At 38.5% G+C, this 22138-nt stretch overlaps 1 protein-coding gene across 2 annotated transcripts in view; it reads right to left on the reverse strand.

Moving 5' to 3' along the window:
* Positions 1 to 2970: 2970 nt before the first annotated feature.
* Positions 2971 to 22138, reverse strand: part of LOC124802547 (tetratricopeptide repeat protein 21B-like) — a 275934-nt gene continuing 256766 nt past the window's right edge. For both annotated transcript variants that reach the window (XM_047263411.1, XM_047263410.1), the window contains 3 exons: positions 19268 to 19458; positions 8817 to 9059; positions 2971 to 4340 (listed from right to left, as the gene is read on the reverse strand). In XM_047263411.1, coding sequence (XP_047119367.1) covers positions 4232 to 4340; positions 8817 to 9059; positions 19268 to 19458 — 543 coding nt within the window. In that variant the 3' untranslated portion in view covers positions 2971 to 4231. The remainder of the gene's footprint in view (positions 4341 to 8816; positions 9060 to 19267; positions 19459 to 22138) is intronic.

Raw genomic sequence — 22138 nt, forward strand, 5'->3', positions numbered from 1 at the left:
ACCACTCCCCACAGCACGAGGAGGGTGCAAGTATATATTGGCAGTTTACGATGTATTTTCTAAATGTCTAAAGATGTATCCGCTCAACAGATGCTCTACAGCTACAGCCATTGTGAACAGGATAGGAAAAGATTATACACCCATAATTGGTAAACTCGAAGCTATCATTTCAGATAATGCCTCGTATTTTACTGGTTACAAGTGGAAAAAATTTTCTGAGAAACCATAGTATAAAACAGATACTGATAGATAGGTTCCATCCAGAAGCCGGTCCAGTGGAATGCATATTCAAAGAATGTAATAGGTTCGTGTGGACATATGTGCTGAATAACTATACAGAATGGACTGAATATGTAAACCTGTTTGGGAACATATTTAACCATTTACCACATTCTGCCATCTAATACACGCCAACAGAATTGGTGTTGCCTGAGGAAGAAAGCGATGAGGGGATAACTTCATTGCCAAAGTTAAACTGTGGGCAGCTGACTAGAGAAGAAAAGATTAGCAAAACTTTGTCCTCTTTTAAAAAAATGTGCTGAAATTAGGAAACGGAAGTACGACCAACAGTTAAGGAAAGTACAAGGGTTTGAAGTAGGAGAGATGGTACTTCTAAAGAACCATGCGAAGGCCTCTCTGGTACGTAAAAGGAATAAGAAGTGGCAGTTATTGTATAGTGGACCATATGTAATCGAAAAGATATTGTATGGATGTAGTTATTTTCTAACTAATCCTGAGAATAAGAAACCAGTGGGTTTGTACCCATATAAGGATTTGAAGAAATTTTATATATAATGTGAACATGTGTAATAGATGTAAGTTTAGACTCAATAATATTTCTTTTCATTAATGAATTTTCAATTTATTTTGCTGTGGGGCGGTGGCATAAAACAACTGCAAGGAGGGAAGGAAACAATGCACGTCTGGTATGAGGTTGTGTGCGGCTCATCACTATCACGCATTAGCTGATCGCTCGCCTCAGTGACGTCACAATCTTCAGTACGCACTGTCGGGGTGCAATCCGGCGCCCACTCCTCAACACTTCACCAGCTTACCACAAAAGAAAATTGACCATGAACATTCTATTTTCTGTAAAAAACTTAATGATGAACCTAACTGAAGGAAAATATTGTTTGTATTTATGTATTTAAATGTTTAATAAAAGTACAGTCTTTACAGCTCTGGCCTGGTTTTCCCTCTGTTTCCCAGTGGCTTTTACCCAAATGGGAGAGCATAAAACAAATCATTCCGAGGAGAAGTTGTAAAAAAGGCTGTACTCAACTTTAAAGTAAAATCATCCATGTGCAAGAATTGCAAGAAAGCACCTGTATTATCACAACTATTAAAATCACGTGTCTGTAGTCACCTGTCTGGACGCAGGCATATCAATCAATCTGTAGTCACCTGTTTGGGCACAGATAAGCTAAGAATATATTAATACCATGATTAAATCAAATACGTCTGCAGTCACCTGTCTCAACGCAGACAAACTTAAAATATATTAATACCATAATCAAATCAAATATGTCTATCATCACCTATTTGGATGTAGACAATTGATAAAAAGAAATATGCTATCATGGAATGCCATTTACAAGACTGTACGTAACTATGCAAATGGCATTCCGGGGGACTTTTACAGGGGGAAAAAAAAGGAGAAAACCCCTCAACAATGGAGAAACACTATCTGCATTCTTTGAATCGCAATTATTATTATCTTTGTCCCTTTGTACAAGAAGAATGAGTGTATTTTTTTGTTTCATTATCGTCTCGATTCTGATGTTCTAGCTGATGGACACTAATTGTTCATGGTCTGTAACTGATACAATTATCTATACTAGCAATAGAATTTTGTTGAATATACATGAAATAAATAATTGTAATATGTGTTTATGTCAGTAGTGAGTACCTATCCTGCATATGATTCGGTACGTAATAATTTTGTGTAGAATCATTATTGTAGCGATGCCATTGATGATAAAAATTATATAAGTTCTTAATTTAATGCTAAAATTATTAAAAAGAATAATCTCAATTAATTGAAAACGGCATCTTGTAATATTTTCCAATTCATGTTAGGCCAGAGGTACAGTTTTTTTTTATTAATAGTAATATCTATAAATGCTTATGCTGCCACTGCACATAGGCAGCTACCCTGGAGCATCCAGCCTCACAGAAAAAATAATTAAGCATTATTTAAATGGATTATCGTGTAATATTAAAGGAAGATTTTTAATCCATCCTGAGTAAGACAGATGTCTTCACGTTGGGATACAGATGATATTTCTGGCGACAGCACTCTGAGATAAATTTGCCGTGGTTTTTAACAAACACAAAAGAGTACTATCAAAACCATTTCATGCAATAGGAGTAATGGCACAGTTATCGTTATATGAAGAAGTGTTCAATTTAATTCATTAAAAAAAAAAAAAAATTACACGATACGGTACGTCAAAGATTGGACCCACCACATACCCCTGTAAAGCTATCGCGTACCACACCAGTCAGTCAATGGGACCCAGGTGCATTGTTCACCTTCTGGCAGGGATGCATATAGTTGTCACACCAGCAGGCACACACTGTACTTTTTACACATTCAATAAGGTTGCTTACCATTCAGAAAACTGAGAAAGCTAAGCAAAGAAACTGGGTATGTTCTAACATTGTCAAGTCAGCATCAGCAATGGAATACACTGGACAGTGGCACAATAGCTTAAGGTTATGGGATTGATAAAAAGGCATAAAACCCATTGCTGTTGTACTTTTTACAACAGCATACCTCCTGGGGGTTTAAGTAGGGATTGTCATTTATTGCTTCTTCTGCTGGAATGCTGATGTGAGGTCCCTAAGACAGTAGGCCATGATGAAATGTTACACAGTCTATCATTAAATCATTCAAAAAACAACCTAATGCCATTTCAGATAGCAAACAACAAGCTCCAAGTTCTTGAAACAGATATCAGCGGGCAATCAATGAAACTCCATATACAAAATTTCTAGGAATATGAATGGAAAACAAATTATGGTGGAATGAACATTTTTAATCTACAAAAACAAGCTTTGAGGTTGACCTGTAGAGTTACATACTGGACATCTTGCAGGCATCTTTTCAAGATCATCTGCATATTGACACTCAATATATCTCCTCACTGACAATATTTGAATTCAACAACAAAAAACTTTTCCAAACTACATTAGAGATTCACGATCATGGAACAAGGCACAAGCAAAGTCTTCACAAAGATTCAATAACTCTCAATGCAGCGAAAAAATTGAGTTACCCAGCCCAGAAGAAAAAGAGTTTACAATAAGGTTCAATGGATATTGTCTACCCTCATATATTTAAGAACAAACTGAAACACATTTTTTATAATTTTAATGAATTTTTAGAGCTATTCATTAAGCAAAATATACATCATATTACAAATTATATTGTAATATTGCTTATTGCATATGTATCATGTAATGTTTCATGTCTTATGCACATATTGTTTGTAGTATTGTATGAACCAATAAGTATGGCAGACACTCAATTTCAGCAACTGGACTGAAAATAATGATAATTAATACGCATACAGAAAATTTATCATTTATATTTTTCTTTTTCTCCCTCTTTCTCTCCAAGTACTCTTGTATTCTTTGACTTGTCCTACATTACAGTACATCCTTTGTTCTGAATATAATTTAACAATTTAACATAAATAAAAGTCAAATCAAGTCCAAAGCTCTAATATTTCATTCTCTTAAAAGTGCTGCAATTTTTACATAAAAATTGAGTGCATTGCTATGTTTTAATGATTAAAAATGCAAACCAAATCGAGGTTCCCTTGTACATAATATAAAAATGCGCTGCAGACTCCCAAACTTATACAGGTGACTTGTAGTGACTTTTCCTACTTGTGATGATCTACTATCACACGGTTTCAAATACTCATGTGAACTGCATATTTCCAATAACTTGCACACTTTTTTAAAAAGCTATATTTAATTTTATTTTGTATGATAACAACCTTCAGAAATATGTATTCAGTGTTCATGAGGGTGTCTTAACAGGTAAATACAGTGAGCACTAAACACTTTTCAGGTAGAATGTAAAATACCATGTACAGAAGACAAATAACAAAACTGTGTAGTTCAATAAGTTTATAAAAGCTGCTTACTGTGTTAACTTAAATTATGGACGGATGTTCACAATGTCTCTCATAACAAAATCCATTAAGGCTGAGAGTGATCAAGTTCTTAAATTACTACGACATTTTTCTAGAATATCCTTGCGTATACGGGGAAAATCTGGTTGCAGCTTAAGCACTTGCTGGCAGACATCAATGGCTTCTGCATACCTGTAGGAAAATATGCAAATAAAATGGCAAACATTAGTAAAAATTGCATCTGTATGGGGACAGATCACTACTGATCAAATGGAGATATGGCTGTACAGCATGCTGGCAAGAAAAGAAAATAATCGCTAAGTTTCCAGGTGATGTTCTTTGTGACCTAGGGAAATCATAGAAAAGCTAAATCAGGATGACCGGGCACAGATTTGAACTTTCATCCTCCAGAATGTGAGTCCACTGTGCTAACCACTGCACCACCTCAGTGGGAGAAAGAGAGAGAGAATTATTAGTTTTCTATGAGTCTATCTGCTCCTCAATCCTCCTCCCATTCAAGAGTTCATACAGCTATTTTCCACAAAACACTTTATACACTTGTATGTCTACCAGTTTTCGAGAATAACCTTTTTCACAGTGAAATAAATTCCAGAAAGTAATTGATAAGTGTTCTTTTCCCAGGCCAGATCCTTCTATAACAGCCATGAAAGAAATAGAATCACATAAACAAGGGGTGTTCAATAAGTGGTGCAACAATTTCCTTTCTCTGCCAATTTTGGATTAAAAAAATTGTAATTTCATTTGTGACATCCTTAAACATTCATGCGTCATCTCATGCATTTTCAGTAACTCCTGTTAGATGAGAGTGCTGTGACCAGTCTTCAAAATGGCATCTGAAACTGAGATGTATTCCAAGGATAGCACAGTCATTGAATTCCTTTTGGAGGAAAACTAGACCATCAGAAACATTCACAAACACTTACAGAATTTTTACAGGTACAGGCAGTGGCCTGCTGAGTGAAGGGTCTGTAGTCAATAGAAGAAGGAGAAGGAAATCTGTCTGAACTTGTGAAGGAGTTCGCATTTTTGCTGTGCTGTGAGCCTGCGATGTTGCAACACGTGCACAGTGTGATTCAGGGTGACCAATGAATGACAATAAGCAACTCAGTGTTCAACTTGACATCTTTATTTGCAATACTGAAACAATTGTTCACTAGGTATCACAATCAAAGGTTTGTGCCTCTTGGGATCCACTAACCTCACTGAATAGCATAAAGAAGAAACAAGAAACATCTGCACCTTACTGTGTGTTTGTTATGATGTTGATGGAGATGATTTCTTGTAAAATTTTGCCACAGAGCAGAAACAAAGCTTCACCATTTTGAGCTTGAAATAAAACGGCAATCTATGTAGTGGAATCACACAATGTCTTCTTTGAGGGAAAAGTTCAAAACAGTACCCTCAGCTGGTAAAATCTTCTGGGACTCTGAAGGGGTTATTCTCTTCAGTGACCTCCCTCATGGTCAACCAATCAACTCCAAAGTGTATTGTGAGACTCTTAGGAAATTGAAGAAATGATTACAGTGTATTGATAGCCACAAAAATGCGAACTCCTTCACAATTACGCAAGATCATGCAGAAGTCTACACATCCAAGAGAAGATCATAAAATTTCAGTGGACTGTTCTTCCTTGTATGCCCTACAGCACAGGTGCCGCACTTCTGACATACATCTCTTTGGCCCACTGAAGAATGGACTCCAAAGAAGCACTACTGTAATGATGGGGAAGTTATTTATGGAGCAAGAAATTGGCTGAATGTGCAGACTATGATGGCCTGCACACCCTCACATTAAGATGGCATAATGCCACAGAAACGAATGGAGATTATGATGAAAGACAGAGTTTTATAACTGAAGAAATGGGAACAATTTGGTGTATTTATATCATGAATAAAACCATTCTGCTTTGAGTAAATAATGAGTTGAATTACTTATTGTACGACCCTTGTACAATTATTACTGTATTTATCAGAATACAAATGAGAATTATTGCACTAAATTACAAAATAAATACAGAAAACTAATAACTTTTGAGATAGAATCTGGCCATTACTTACCTTCAGAAGGTGAAATGTGTACTGCTGTTCATAGCTACATATAAAAGCAAAAAAGCACACTATCCTTGCTCTCAAAACTGCTAGTTCCTTCCTCAGGAAAGAGAAAGGGACAAGCTGTGAAAGGCTCAGATCACTCAGGCACCCCGCCCCCCCCCCAAAAAAAGGAAAAAAAACAACAATGAAATGAAACGAGCATATGGCATTGTTGGCCGGGAGGCCCCATCCAGGGAAGTTCGGCCGCCGAGTGGAAGTCTTATTTCAGTGGACACCACATAGGGCGACCTGCGTGTCAGTGATGAGGATGAAATGATGATGAAGACAACACAACATCCAGTCCACGAACGGAGAAAATCCCAACCCGGCCGGGAATCAAACCCGGGCCCACTGCATGGGAGGCAAGCATGTAACCACCCAGCTAAGCAGGTGGACAGACCCAAGGATAAGAGGAATCACCTACAGTGAGGATCAGGGTCTGCTCTGAAAGCTATGATGGTTTGTCAGCAACTCTGTCTCATAATTTGAAAATAAATACAGACGAATATATAGTTATAGGTTTGTTTATAAATAAATAAATCTTCTGCTACCAGTCACGATTTTCTTTATTTTACTATTCGCACGACGCGTTTCGAGAAATAATTCCCATTTTCAAGTGCACTTGAAAATGGGAATTATTTCTCGAAACGCGTCGTGCGAATAGTAAAATAAAGAAAATCGTGACTGGTAGCAGAAGATTTATTTAGTTATAAACAAACCTATTGTATCAACAGTCGCAGGCTTTCAAAAACCATTTATAATGGATCAAATCAGAATATATAGTTGATACAAAGTAATTAAGAACCTCGCACCCAGTTAATGATGTTTCATTATTCAACCAAATTAACTGTTTGTTTCATTCTTCCATGATATGCTTCCTAGATTCTCAACAGTGTTCTTTCAGGGCAACCCTCCACAACAAACTGTTCCGTTATCATATAGGTTGTTATCTTTAGAGTCTCATTTGTGCTTTATTTATTTACACAACAAAGGACACTGTTGGTCCAGTACAGTAACAGTTGCCTTGGACCAACAATCTCTTTGGTAGTTGGCCACCAAGGACATCAGCTTTTAGACTTCATATAAATTCATTTTGCCTCTTGTTATTCTTTCTTCCAGTCCTTCTTCTATTCAGACATATCTACTCATAATTGTATCACTTTCTTATATGCTGATCTCCATGACAAAGCCTCTTTTGAAAGACAGAGTCTTAGAGCCTATGTTATATACATTTGACATTATATCAACAGCTAAGGGCAATCTGAATTGTTATATTATTCTGAAATATCAGGTACGCCAAGATCGCTTGTAAATCTTTTTATTGATTACCGGTTTTGGCAGATCCATGCTGTCATCATTGGATCTTGTAACAGCCCAGATCTGTTGAAACTGGTATTCAATCAGAAGATTTACAAGCAATCTTGGCTTGTCTGGTATTTCAGAGTAACATAAAATATAACTCTTTTCATAATTTCCTCCACTCATTCAAAAGCAGAGTTCTTTTATGAAGATGGAACAGGGAAATATTTTAGAGAAAGCCAACTGATGGAAGCTGACTGAGTAGTTAAACTGACTGTCCTCAGAGATCCAGTCAGCTGTACGGAATTCTAAAAATATGTTTGTTTTCTAGCCATACTGCTGAACGGTGCTCAGCAGGGAAAAAAAACAAGAGCAAGGAAAGGTTTATCTGTCCCTAAGAGATTCATGCAAGTTTGAAAATATCCAGTTGTGGCCAGTGTCTTTTGGTAGTGTTATACAAATGATTATGGCATTTTTGGGTCTCACTGTTATCTCACATCATAGCTGGCCCAAAACCTGGATTTATCTAATAGATATCAGTCTATAAGACAAATGGAGAAACGCAGTCCTGATTTGGAAATATTGGGCCTGAGTTACCATCTGACACAGTACTCAAACCATTTGTTTAAATTTTTTATTAGTTCACTTTCAAAATCCTTCTCACTAGACAGAGATTAGAAACTGAAAACCCTGTCTGCATATTAAAACTTGTGACAGCTCAGCATGAGTGCTAGCAATATGGACAATAGCTATTCAGGCAAATAGCATGGCTTGCCTAAACAGGTAAAGCTCACCCACAAAGCAGTTGACTAATGTCTGTAGTTGGGCCCTCATCTACTCGCACTGTGTACTGTATGGAAGCTCTGAGCTTAACTGAACTCAGTTACTTTTGTGCATTATTTAGGACTGTTCTTGTATTCATGATGATGTTTTTGAAACTGGCATTGCAGCCTGGCCTGGTAGTTAACTTTCTGTGCATGATGAACTCTGTATGTGAAACAGTATTGCACAAATAAAACAGATTACTAAACAAAGGAATTTACAGTTTTTTATTTTGTAATTACATTTTGGAAAGCTGGAAGAACCATGCATCTTTCTCTTCAGTTACAAGCGAAGAAAACCTCTTTTACTAAGCCACAGAAAGAAGAAAGCATAATGAAGCAAAGTAAAGTTTCAGAGGGGCAGTTACAAGTTCATTCTACATTAAATTGTACTTATCATATTAATGCCTACATTATCATGAGTAATAATGACTTACCTTTTTGCTTTCATGTGACAGAAAGCCAGTTTGCTACCAAGCACAGGATTAGACCGCCTACTGAGAACCCATGCTGTAGAATAGCTCATGGCAGCATCTCGGTACCGTTGTTCTGTTTCTGCAGCTTGGCCAAGCAATTCATGGGCACGCACACAACCACGGTTATGTCGCAAGACACGAGCTAATAATTCAGAAGCTCCAGAACTAGTGCTACCTTGTGCTTCAGCGAGTGTCAACCAACACCTAGAAGTTTGCAAAGTTGCTGAGTTACATAGCCAAAGAATTTATTTTGCTGCTAATATAAGGACATTCACATATTTGACATAATTGTTCCAATAATATGAAAGAAGTCATTCAAGGAATTGAGTTCTCAAGAACTAGATGCTCTTTCTTAAAATAGAAGATACAAATATTAAAGTTATCTGATTCTTGAAGAGAACTATTCTTTATGTTGCCACTTACATTTTGCTTTTTACCATTTTCAGGTATTACATATGATGCTATCTGAAGCTTAAGGGCAATAGTTTCTTTTCATATCATCACACAATGAGCTAAGTATATGGGTTTGCCTTAAGAAACAAATCATGCCTGGAAGCAGAGTAATACAAGTCAAAGAAATTACAGCACTTGCTGAGTTTTTATATTAACGGAGAGAGAATAAACTAGTCAGGAAGAACATATATAATCAAAAGGAGGAATACTGAATAACATGCAGATATCTGAGCAACATAGTACTATATTTGCTGAGATATCTGAGCCTCAAGTTCCAGATGATCCCAGCAAGTTCTATGTAGAACATCCAATTCAATTTACATTTCCGGTCATACGGCATGGACACCCTGTAAACAATTGTTGCACAATTGTTCCAAGCAGATGCTCACACATATAGCACAAATCTGTTTCAGACCGTCCTTCATAACAAAAATAAATGATGCTGAAGCTTTATCTACAAATATTGGACAATTATGTTCAAATATAGATGACTAGAAGATGAAAATGCAGTCCAACTAATGGCCTTAAAAGATTTTATTACAAAGTGGGGTGAGATCTACAACTGTTAGACTGAATTGAACTGAACTGAATTTTATTTGACCCTGTAAGATTACATGATGTACTGTGAATGTAGTTGTAACATCACTGATTATAAGTAATAATATATACAAATTTAATGTGATAAATACCCTTCAACACTCTCAAGATTCCTTCTCCAGCAGATAGTCTTTGAAAACTTAAGTGTCATGTAGATTGTAATGCAGTTTTTTAGGCAGACTTCTTAGTAATCTGACCCCTGAGTACTGGGGGTCCTTTTTCATGCATTGTCAGTCAGTGGGGTACACTTCGTATGTCTTTCTTCCTCCGTGTGCAGTGGGTGTGTACCTAGCATTTATAGTCCCCTCTGCACTATCTTTCGTGAAATATATTAGTACAAGGCTGTTAAAGTTAAGATGCCTAGTCTTTTGAAGCAGTTTATGCATGTTTCAGAAGACTTTCTCCTTAATTGTAATGTGGACTCCCTTTTTATTTCTTGAAAGTTTGATTTTCCCCACACTATCACTGCATCCTGCAGATGCAGTTTGAACATAAAATTTAAAAAGGGAAATGGATAGGTTAAAGTTAGATATAGTGGGAATTAGTGAAGTTCGGTGACAGGAGGAACAAGACTTTTGGTCAGGTGAATACAGGGTTATAAATACAAAATCAAATAGGGGTAATGCAGGAGTAGGTTTAAAAATGAATAACAAAATAGGAGTACAGGTAAGCTACTACAAACAGCATAGTGAACACATTATTGTGGCCAAGATAGACACGAAGCCCACGCCTACTACAGTAGCACAAGTTTATATGCCAAATACCGTATTTACTCGAATCTAAGCCGCACTTTTTTTCCGGTTTTTGTAATCCAAAAAACCGCGTGCGGCTTAGAATCGAGTGCAAAGTATGCAGAAGTTCTGAAAAATGTTGGTAGGTGCCGCCACAACTAACTTCTGCCGTCTAATATATGTAGCTTGTAGCACTAGACAGGCATGCTTTGCAGGCACAAAGATAAATACTGGCGTCAAAACCTATCTATCAGTAAATAAATTAAAAGAAAAGGTAGAAGAATGTAAAAATTATGCCGCGTATTCTTTCGTGTTTGCTGCTACCTCATTTAAATCCTGTCTGCGTAATAAACTACGAAACTAGAGTGAGACAACAGCAAACGCGGAAGAATATACATATTATGTAATGTTTATATTCGTATTATTCTTATGCTGAATAGTGATACATTCATAAATGAAGCACGAATCTAGGATGATTAACATCTGTGCAGAATGTAATGTACTAAAGAGGCGTCTGCAAATATTTTCAAACGGAGAAAAATTTTCGCTAAAGTCTCGTTCGGAACAAATTCTATCATACGCCGTCTATTATTTGGTTCTTGTTGAGCATTATCAAAGAAAGCAGCAGTGTAAGTAACAACAAATAGCAGTCTCTTGCCCTTGTTTCGGTTAGAGACAATTCCTATCTTTTATTTTATTGTAAGCGGCGGTAGCGCGCACAAAAGCGAGCCATGCCGCGAGCGGCGACAGGCTGTAAACACGCACTATCAGAATATGACAAACAATGCACGACACAGTACAGTAATGCATTTTCAGCTTAGAGTGACGCAAACACCTATAACAAAGAGAACGGCACTTATCAGGTCAAAGCAAAATAAGCAATCGATTCAAACCAGACGAAGCACGTGAAAAAGGAACGGTACCCGTATAAATACGGACGGAGCACCTGACGTATAGCAATGGCTACCTGGTAAAGCTTAAGTGCTAAGCTTACGACTCGAACCAAACTACTGTAGCTGTATCGTGATTCATTCGACCTAAATTGTGTCTCGTGTTACAATGGATCACCTTTGTTTCCATTTGGAGGTACGGCCTAAAACTTTTCTCTCCCCTCGAATTTAGAGTCTCAAATTTCACGTGCGGCTTAGATTCGGGAAATTTTTTTTTCCTTTATTTCGTTCTCATTTTTCAGGTGCGGCTTAGATTCGAGTAAATACAGTAGCTCTGCAGATGATGAAGAAATTGATGAAATGTATGATGAGATAAAATAAATTCTTCAGGTAGTGAAGGGAGACGAAAATTTAATAGTCATGGCTGATTGGAATTCTGGAGTAGGAAAAGGGAGAGAAAGAAACATAGTAGGTGAATATGGATTGGGGCTAAGAAATGAAAGAGGAAGCCGCCTGATACAGTTTTGCACAGAGCATAACTTAATTATAGCTAACACTTGGTTCAAGTTGTATACATGGAAGAATCCTGGAGATACTAGAAGGTATCAGATAGATTATATAATGGTAAGACGGAGACTTAGGAACCAGGTTTTAAATTGTAAGACATTTCCAGGGGCAGATATGGACTCTGACCACAATCTATTGGTTATGGACTGTAGATTAAAACTGAAGAAACTGCAAAAAGGTGGGAATTTAAGAAGATGGAACCTGGACAAACTGACTAAACCAGAGGTTGTACAGAGTTTCAGGGAGAGCATAAGGGAACAAATGACAGGAATGGGGGAAAGAAGTACAGTAGAAGAAGAATGGGTAGCTCTGAGGGATGAAGTAGTGAAAGCACCAGAGGATCAAGTAGGTAAAATGACGAGGGCTAGTAGAAACCCTTGGGTAGCAGAAGAAATATTGAATTTAATTGATGAAAGGAGAAAATATAAAAATGCAGTAAATGAAGCAGGCAAAAAGGAATACAATGTCAAAAATGAGATCAACAGGAAGAGCAAAATGGCTAAGCAGGGATGGCTAGAGGACAAACGTACGGATGTAGAGGCTTATCTCACTAGGGGTAAGATAGATACTGCCTACAGGAAAATTAAAGAGACCTTTGGAGATAAGAGAGCCACTTGCATGAACATCAAGAGCTCAGATGGAAACCCAGTTCTAAGCAAAGAAGGGAAAGCAGAAAGGTGGAAGGAGTATATAGAGGGTCTATACAGGGGCGATGTACTTGAGGACAATAATATGGAAATGGAAGAGGATGTAGATGAAGATGAAATGAGAGATACGATACTGCGTGAAGAGTTTGACAGAGCACTGAAAGACCTGAGCCGAAACAAGGCCCCGGGAGTAGACAACATTCCATTAGAACTACTGACGGACTTGGGAGAGCCAGTCCTGACAAAACTCTACCATCTGGTGAGAAAGATGTATGAGACAGGTGAAATACCCTCAGACTTCAAGAAGAATATAATAATTCCAATCCCAAAGAAAGCAGGTGTTGACAGATGTGAAAATTAACGAACTATCAGTTTAATAAGTCACACCTGCAAAATACTAACACAAATTCTTTACAGATGAATGGAAAAACTGGTAGAAGCCGACCTCGGGGAAGATCAGTTTGGATTCTGTAGAAATGTTGGAACACGTGAGGCAATACTGACCTTACGACTTATCTTAGAAGAAAGATTAAGGAAAGGCAAACCTATGTTTCTAGCGTTTGTAGACTTAGAGAAAGCTTTTGACAATGTTGACTGGAATACTCTCTTTCAAATTCTAAAGGTGGCAGGGGTAAAATACAGGGAGCAAAAGGCTATTTACAATTTGTACAGAAACCAGATGGCATTTATAAGAGTCGAAGGGCATGAAAGGGAAGCAGTGGTTGGGAAGGGAGTGCGACAGCGTTGTAGCCTCTCCCCGATGTTATTCAATCTGTATATTGAGCGAGCAGTAAAGGAGACAAAAGAAAAATTTGGAGTACGTATTAAAATCCATGGAGAAGAAATAAAAACTTTGAGGTTCGCTGATGACATTGTAATTCTGTCAGAGACAGCAAAGGACTTGAAAGAGCAGTTGAACGGAATGGACAGTGTCTTGAAAGGAGGATATAAGATGAACATCAACAAAAGCAAAACGAGGATAATGGAATGTAGTCAAATTAAGTCGGGTGATGCTGAGGGAATTAGATTAGGAAATGAGACACTTAAAGTAGTAAAAGAGTTTTGCTATTTGGGGAGCAAAATAACTGATGATAGTAGAAGTAGAGAAGATATAAAATGTAGACTGGCAATGGCAAGGAAAGCATTTCCGACGAAGAGAAATTTGTTAACATTGAGTATAGATTTAAGTGTCAGGAAGTTGTTTCTGAAAGTATTTGTATGGAGTGCAGCCATGTATGGAAGTGAAACATCGACAATAAATAGTTTGGACGATAAGAGAATAGAAGCTTTCGAAATGTGGTGCTACAGAAGAATGCTGAAGATTAGATGAGTAGATCACATAGCTAATGAGGAGGTATTGAATAGAATTGGGGAGAAGAGGAGTTTGTGGCACAACTTGACTAGAAGAAGGGATCGGTTGGTAGGACATGTTCTGAGGCATCAAGGAATCACAAATTTAGCATTGGAGGGCAGCATGGAGGGCAAAAATCGTAGAGGGAGGCCAAGAGATCAATACACTAAGCAGATTCAGAAGGATGTAGGTTGCAGTAGGTACTGGGAGATGAAGAAGCTTGCACAGGATAGAGTAGCATGGAGAGCTGCATCAAACCAGTCTTAGGGCTGAAGACCACAACAACAACAACATGGTATACTATTCACAGGAGCTGTTTGTCTGCATACTGTGATAGCTGCCTCATTATGAATGTGACGGAGCTGAGTTTCTTACAGACAGAATTAATACGCTGTTTCCATTTCAGCTTGTTGTCCACAGAAATACCTAAGAATCCAGTGGATTGTACTTCTTCCAGTCTCGTATCATCCACCTCTAAACAAGTGCATAATCTTCTCTTTATTTCTGATCACTGCATACATAGTCTTCTTTAGGTTTATAACAAGTACACTTTCCAGGAGCCACAGAGATGTGGTGTTTGCAGATATGTATGCTCTTCTCTCGAGCTGTAACACATTTTCGTCAATGTTCAATATTGTCATGTCATCTGCATATGATATTTTCTTCTCATTATCTTCAACACCTATGTCATTAATAAACATATTAAACAGCAATAGCACCATTACGGATTCCTGTGGCACTCCATATTTGATGTCTTTGGTTTCTGACAGATACGCATTCCCTATTGATACATATTGTCTCCTGTTGCGTAAGTATGATTCTATCCACTCGCCTGCTTGACCTTGAATATTATAGTTTTCCAATTTTCTTAGAAGTATTTCATGGTCAGTACTGTTGCTTTGGATATCGCAGACACAGTTTGTTTTTCATGTAAGGACTGTATAATATATTCCGTCAGATTGGCAATTGCTGATTCCACAGACTTACTCTTTCTGAAACAATACTGTGATGGTATAATAATGCTGTATCTGTCCAGATAATCAACTAATCTACTATACATAAGCATTTGCAGGATTTTTGAGAAACCTGATATCGGTGAAACTTGCCTATAGTTGTTAGGCTCATCCTTATCCCCTTTCTGGTTCACTGGCACCACCCTGTTTATCTTCAGTTTGTCTGCAAAAATTCCATCTCTGAAAGAGCTGTTTGCTCTGTCCAGCAACGGTGAGACTATTTGCTCGCTTACTTGCTATATTATATGATTCTATATTTCGTCATCACCCGCTGATTTCTTGGATTTCAGTTTTTGTACAGTTTTCCTCAATTCTTCGTCTGTGACTGAACTGGGAACAGCAGGGTAAGGGAGTAAGTCTCCAACTGCATACTAGCAGTTCCAATCTTGAGAAGTACCACAGGGCCAATGGAAGTGCCTACATGTCAACTTCACAGACATTTTCCAGAAATGAATGTACATTATGGTGGCAGATGCCATTACATATTTTCTGTATGTCATTAAATATCCTCTACATCATCAAAAATGATGACCAAGGTAATTGGTGTAAACATTTGCAATTTAACTCCAACCATCAGATATTCAAGTGAACATTTCTCTATGCCTAACTAAGTCTTACAACATCTGTGTTGTTTTCAGATATTGGTGTAAATTCTTATAATATTTGAGATTATTTACAATGAGACTTTGAGGACAGCCCTTGCAGGTTATCTTTTGCAAGTTCCTAAATAGCAATAATACTCTCATTAGTGACCTACTACTGTGGATGATAGCACTATCTCTCCTACACAAGTTTATTGGTCATCTACATGCCAGTCAAGCATAAATCTGAATAGCTCTCTCATAATTATTGGTGTGAAAATGTTGTTCAGATCTTAATCCAACTTAATGTAACATAAAACAGTTGCAAAATGTGAATGACACGAGTCAGCAAGATATAAGATCCAATTTCTAAAGAAAACATGTGACAAAACTGAAGAACAGACTTATAGTGTATGATGTGATAAAGTATGTGTAAGTTTTTGCAAATATGAGTAGTCTGAATACTACTAAAATACAACAGGAACAGATGTAATGAAAATGACGTGGACAATACAGATATGTATCTAAAAATCGTTATAAATTTGGGACATAGAAGAACAAACCTGCACTACTGTCATGATTTGATTTAAGATCAGCATGTAAATCATAGGGAAATGCTGACAATTCATCTTACTGTAAAAAGTAATCCTACTGTCTGTATAGCTATGTGATCAGCATTTTCTTTGCCACAGTCACTTTGCATCCATAACAGTATTAAACAATCAAACAGCTTTCTTCCTAGTTTGTACTCTATAAAGTACTAGCTTAGCGCCTGCTGCTTCGCTCACATACACTGAATGGCCTGCACAGACTTTTTTGTTTTTCTTTAATTGGACTTGCATGTTGTTACACCCATTGCTCATGTGTAAATCTGCACACTATAAAAGAGTTAGTGGCCCTTTACATGGCTGCCAGTCTTCGCACAGTTAAAGTACTTCAGCACAGTTAAAGTTTTCCAGTGGGTTTCATTTAATTTCATACAGTAAAGAGAGAGAGAGAGAGAGAGAGAGGGAGAGAGAGAGAGAGAGAGAGATTGGGTAATTGGTTCTGCACTTATTAGCACCAGTCTTATGACTGATATTGCATCCTCTCATCTTAAACAGATATTCTGTACGTGGAATCACATTTAAACAAGATATCTATTTTGTCATCAGTAATGATTATTTTACATAGTAAATACAACAAAAATTATTGTATAAACACTCGTTCGACCTATACTTGAGTATTGATCATCAGTGTGGGATCCGTACCAGGTCGGGTTGATGGAGAAGATAGAGAAGGTCCAAAGAAGAGCGGCGCGTTTCATCACAGGGTTATTTGGTAACCGTATGATAGTGTTACGGAGATGTTTAGCAAACTCAAGTGGCAAACTCTGCAAGAAAGGCGCTCTGCATCGCGGTGTAGCTTGCTCGCCAGGTTTCGAGAGGGTGCGTTTCTGGATGAGGTATCGAATATATTGCTTCCCCCTACTTACACCTCCAGAGGAGATCACAAATGTAAAATTAGAGAGATTCGAGAGCGCACAGAGGCTTTCCGGCAGTCGTTCTTCCCGCGAACCATACGCGACTGGAACAGGAAAGGGAGGTAATGACAGGGGCACGTAAAGAGCCCTCCGCCACACACTGTTGGGTGGCTTGCGGAGTATAAATGTAGATGTAGATATGAGGCCTAATGAAAAATTAATGTATCAAAGTTCCTTTTTGTTTTTCCTATGCAATTCTGACAAAGCCAATTCATTCCGGTGACTGTCAAATGACTATCTGATTTAGTTCACAAATTCAACAGCTTCTGACAGGGTGTATACACGGTCAAGAAAAAAAAAAAAAAAAAAAATCCCCAGATTTTTTCCGGGTCTCCCGGTTACAAACACACTTCTTCACACATGAAAGCACACTTCCTCCAAGGAGGAAATACACGTTTTCCATGATAAGTGACAGTGTACTTTCCCTTGGAGCTGTAAATATATCAATCCTTTCAATGGTAACGGTTTTATACACTAGCGTAGAACTTCCCGGCACTTTAGAAAACCAAACTCGGCAAGGGGGGAAAAAGAACAAAAAACATGTTTCAGAAAGATCTTTGATGTACAGCAACATGCACACAGTATATTTTCATATTATGATATGCAGCATATTTTCTTATTACGAAAGCATAAATTTGAACTCCACCAAACACAGCATATTAGTTTCTGAGGCATTGAAATAGAGATCGCAATGCAGTAATGTAAGTGAATCATAAGTCATGTCATGTGATCTTGCCAGCCAATGACAGGAGATTTCAGAGCATAGAATATGTGATGTAGTCAGCCACTAGCAACATTATTGATAAGCAGTTTGAACAACCAAATAGGAAAAGTTAATGGTTTAAATTAATGTACATAGTATAGCCACAAGAAAAGCTAAGCTTTCACATATAACATTGGTCTTCTTAGCGTCTGTTACAGTTTAAAATACATCACACAAATGTGCCATTAAAATATTACACAAGGACATTAATGTCTGGTATTCTGGGCTTGAAATAATTCGAAGTGGCTGGTCCTCAAAGTATTAAATTTTAAATGAGAATGAAACACTCTGTGATATAAGAAATTTATTGCACATTCTCAAATGTAGCATAGTTCATCTTGCATAAAAGGAAATTTCCTTTGAAAATAAAGCTTTACGAAGAACAATTCGCAGTATTTTCCCATGACCTTTTAGACGTGGGTTCATTTCAGCAGCTGCCAGAGAGCACCAGAAAGCAGGAGTTCCCATGAATGGGCAGCTACGATGGCGCAGGATGCCCTATGTTCATACACATATAGCATTAAGAGATCTTACATGGCATCACAAAAGAAATAAGACATCACAGGATAGCATAGCAAATTCGTAAACCATACTAAAATGCATAATTTGGCTTAAAGGACACATTCATATGTCCAGATTCAAAATGAAGTAGGCCTCAAGATGATATTAAGCTTTTCAGGTCACTTTTCGGGATGCAACTTTTCTTGGAGTACCAGTTCTGTATTGTTTCCTGTTTGATTCTTTATTATGACATAATGCCAAACGCGACAGAAGATGAAAATGTGCACTTAAAATCCAATGAACAGTTGAAACTACCCAATAGCATGGAATGAAACACTTTGTTTCTTATAAAATGACTGCATCTGCAGAAACAATAAATAAAAGCCACATTTATTTAGCAAATTGACAAAAATAATTTCACTGTTGTGCAAGGCAATTAATGTTTTACTGCTAAATATGTGGAAATAAAATAAAAATCAGAAAACTGAAACTAATAACATATTTTAGCCTTCCGTAATTATGTGAATGTATTTTAATTCACTTGATAGCTCCTAGCCAAAGAAATCTTTTTTGTTTTCATTAGGCGTGTGAATTGTAAATGACGAGGGAAGAGGAAAATCACTAAACGTAAACAGGGGTCATCATCCTCCTCTGACAGCTTTGGTGTGCCAGAAAATTTTTTCTGTGTAGTGTTACTGCTTCTTGCTACTGCTGCAGCCACACTTCATTCAAGTAGCCACAAGCGGGATAGCAGCCATAGACTTCAATGCCACAAATTATTAAAAAAATTACTCACTGTTCTAAGTAGTCTGCCTCCTCAAAACGCCAAGGTGAACGTGCTACACGTTTCAGTTGGTTACGTGCACGTGTAGTCTGTTTAAGTTGAGTGTAAGCCCTTGCTAGTCCCAGAGCAAGACCAGCATGATCACGATGTATTTCTTGACTAGCCAGAGCAGTCAAATCCTGTAGTGCATGTTCGATGTTGGTCTGCCACAAAAGGGAAAAACAAGGTTCAATTAATTTTATGAATTATTATATTTTCTCATTATATTATTTTCACAAACAAAAATTGAAAGAACTTACATTTCACTATAAAATAATTATCAGACATCAGATTCATCTCAAAATCCAAGTCAAATAATTAAATAATACACACTTTCTGGTCTGAGATAGGCAAATCATTAATGGAAAATGATGTGATATTGCCGGTAATATTAGCAATAAGATGCAGTTCCAGTATCCCTTGTAAGCCTAACTGTCTGATGTTTATATGTACAATCATGGTATTAATATTGGGAATATTTCACATCTGAGTGATGGGGAACGTCCCAGTAACTGAGTCGAGATGTCTGATAGTGAATATAATTTAACCACAAAGCACGATACATCAACATGTCTACATCATATGATGACTCAGAATGGACTGCTGTCTTTTACTCGCCCACAGATACTCCTCTGCTCTCTGGCTAGTGCTGCTTGTCGCTATTGGTATCTCCACAGAGCCCTACATCCCCCTCACAGTAGAGAGATATGAATGGCACTGTCATCTGGGTACATCAGCATTGATAGGTGTGCGTGACCAGCTGTGTCATGGCTGGCTGCGACACAAGACACTCCTGACCATTTCTCGTAGTCATCTTGTGTGTGTGTGTGTGTGTGTGTGTGTGTGTGTGTGTGTGTGTGTGTGTGTGTGTGTGTCACTAGTGCTGTACAGCTGGGAGGGTAGCAGGTGGTATGGAAGGCGGCTGGTGTGGCCACTCTGGGCCCCTGGCAGTCCAGTTGGGGACGAAGGGAGCAGTGGCAGTGGGCATCATCTCTGCAGCCGGATCCGCCCTAGTAAGAGGCAATTGCCATCCGTTGAATTGCAGGATGAGATGGGGGCATAGTTGATGTCAATGGGTAGCGAGTACATGTGGTCACGCCATCGGGTGCATGCAATGTCCTATGTCTGAGTTGAAGTCTCAGGATAAGCCTAATGGTAACAGAGTATGCTGTACTGAGGCTGCCCACCTATGCACTGGGCAGAGGCCAGTCGTTGGAGTCATTTTTCATGGCATTTGGGATGATGTTCCCCTGGAGAACCCAAGCTGGTGTCAAGTGGTTCATTAAAACAGTTTCTGGTTTGCCATTAATCAGAAAGTCAAGCATGTGTGCCTCTCTTATGAACTTTGAAAGGTCCTGTGTATGGTGCTGCAGCACGAGCCACACCGTGTCATCCCATAAGCATGATGTGTTCACAATGTGAGAGCACTCAGTGTATGAAGACCTTGGGCACTCAGTGCAGAGCGGGAGCAAGTACCTTGGCGGGGGATACTTGCAGGCCCTCCCTGAAGATGGTTCAGATGCCAAGTAGTAACCATGGTAATACCTCAGCCCACATCCTGATGTCCAGGGCAGCTTTGAGCCCTATATCACTGCTCGATTAGCCTTTACACTGGAGGTGTTAGGCCATAGTGCAGCTGCATTTGATTCCACAGACATTACACAGTGTGCCTAACAGTGTCAACTCAAACTGGCAGCCTTGGCCTGCAGTTATCATTTCTGGAATGCCAAAATGCACTATTCACGTTTCTACAAAGACATGGGCAATGGATTCTGCCCTGATGTCCTTGAGGGTGGCCGCTTCCACCCACCAGGAGGCTCTGCCACTGATAGTAGATACTTGAATCCCTCTTAATCCAGGAGAGAGCTGACGAGATCAATGTGTACATGGTGGAAGCAAGCTTCTGACATTTCAAAATGATCTAACCACGGTTGTGCACATCTTCCGACTTGACTGCGTTGGTATGATATGCATACCTGCATCCAGGTACGGCAGTCCCACTTCATGCTGGGCCACATAAAGCATTCAGTAGTGAAGCAGACTGTGGTCTAACACCTGTGTGGGACAAGCTGTCGAGTTGGTCAAAAATTGTGCACTACATTGTTTGTGGTACCAACAGCTGGAGCCTGTAACTCGCTGCACATCAATTCTCCGATGCTCGCATCATTTCACTAATCAGTGACTTATCTTCTCACAACTTAATTGGATGGAGATGACACTGACTTGTGATACGTAGTTGGTGACACGATAGTCAGCCCTGTATTGGTCGTAGATATCCGTAGTATACTGGGAGATAAGGTCCACGTGTCAGTAGCTTTAGGGCTGATATCCTCCAAGGGATGTCATTTGACTTCGGAAGTGGTTTATGATCAGAAAACACTATAACATGTCACCTTTCAGTACCTTCACAGAAGTACCTCATCACCTCATAAACAACAATAAGTTCACAGTCGAAGGCCAATCATTTGAATTGAGAGGATGTAAGTTTCTGTGAGAAGAACCGAAAGGGCTTCAGCTGTTGTACTACGGCATCAACTGCAGGGTCACTACATGTCTGACGTCTGTGTGTCGGTAATGGGGTGGGCCAACGTGATGATGTGTGCAGGCAATCCTTAATAAGTTCTAATGCATCCTTCATCTTTGAAGTCCAATCAGTCTTCCTCCTCCCTTGTTTGTTAGATCCTGCCAGAACATCAGTGAACAGCACTTGTAAAATCACTGCTTGTGGCAGGTGACACTGGCAAAAGTTCAAAATTTCTAAGAATCGACAGAAATCATGATAATTCTAGGGGGAGGTGAAACTGTGTTACTATGTCGGCTCAGTCCAAGGTCAGTCTGATCCCT

This window comes from Schistocerca piceifrons, chromosome 6, assembly GCF_021461385.2.
Source record: "Schistocerca piceifrons isolate TAMUIC-IGC-003096 chromosome 6, iqSchPice1.1, whole genome shotgun sequence".
In the NCBI taxonomy this organism is placed as follows: domain Eukaryota; kingdom Metazoa; phylum Arthropoda; class Insecta; order Orthoptera; family Acrididae; genus Schistocerca; species Schistocerca piceifrons.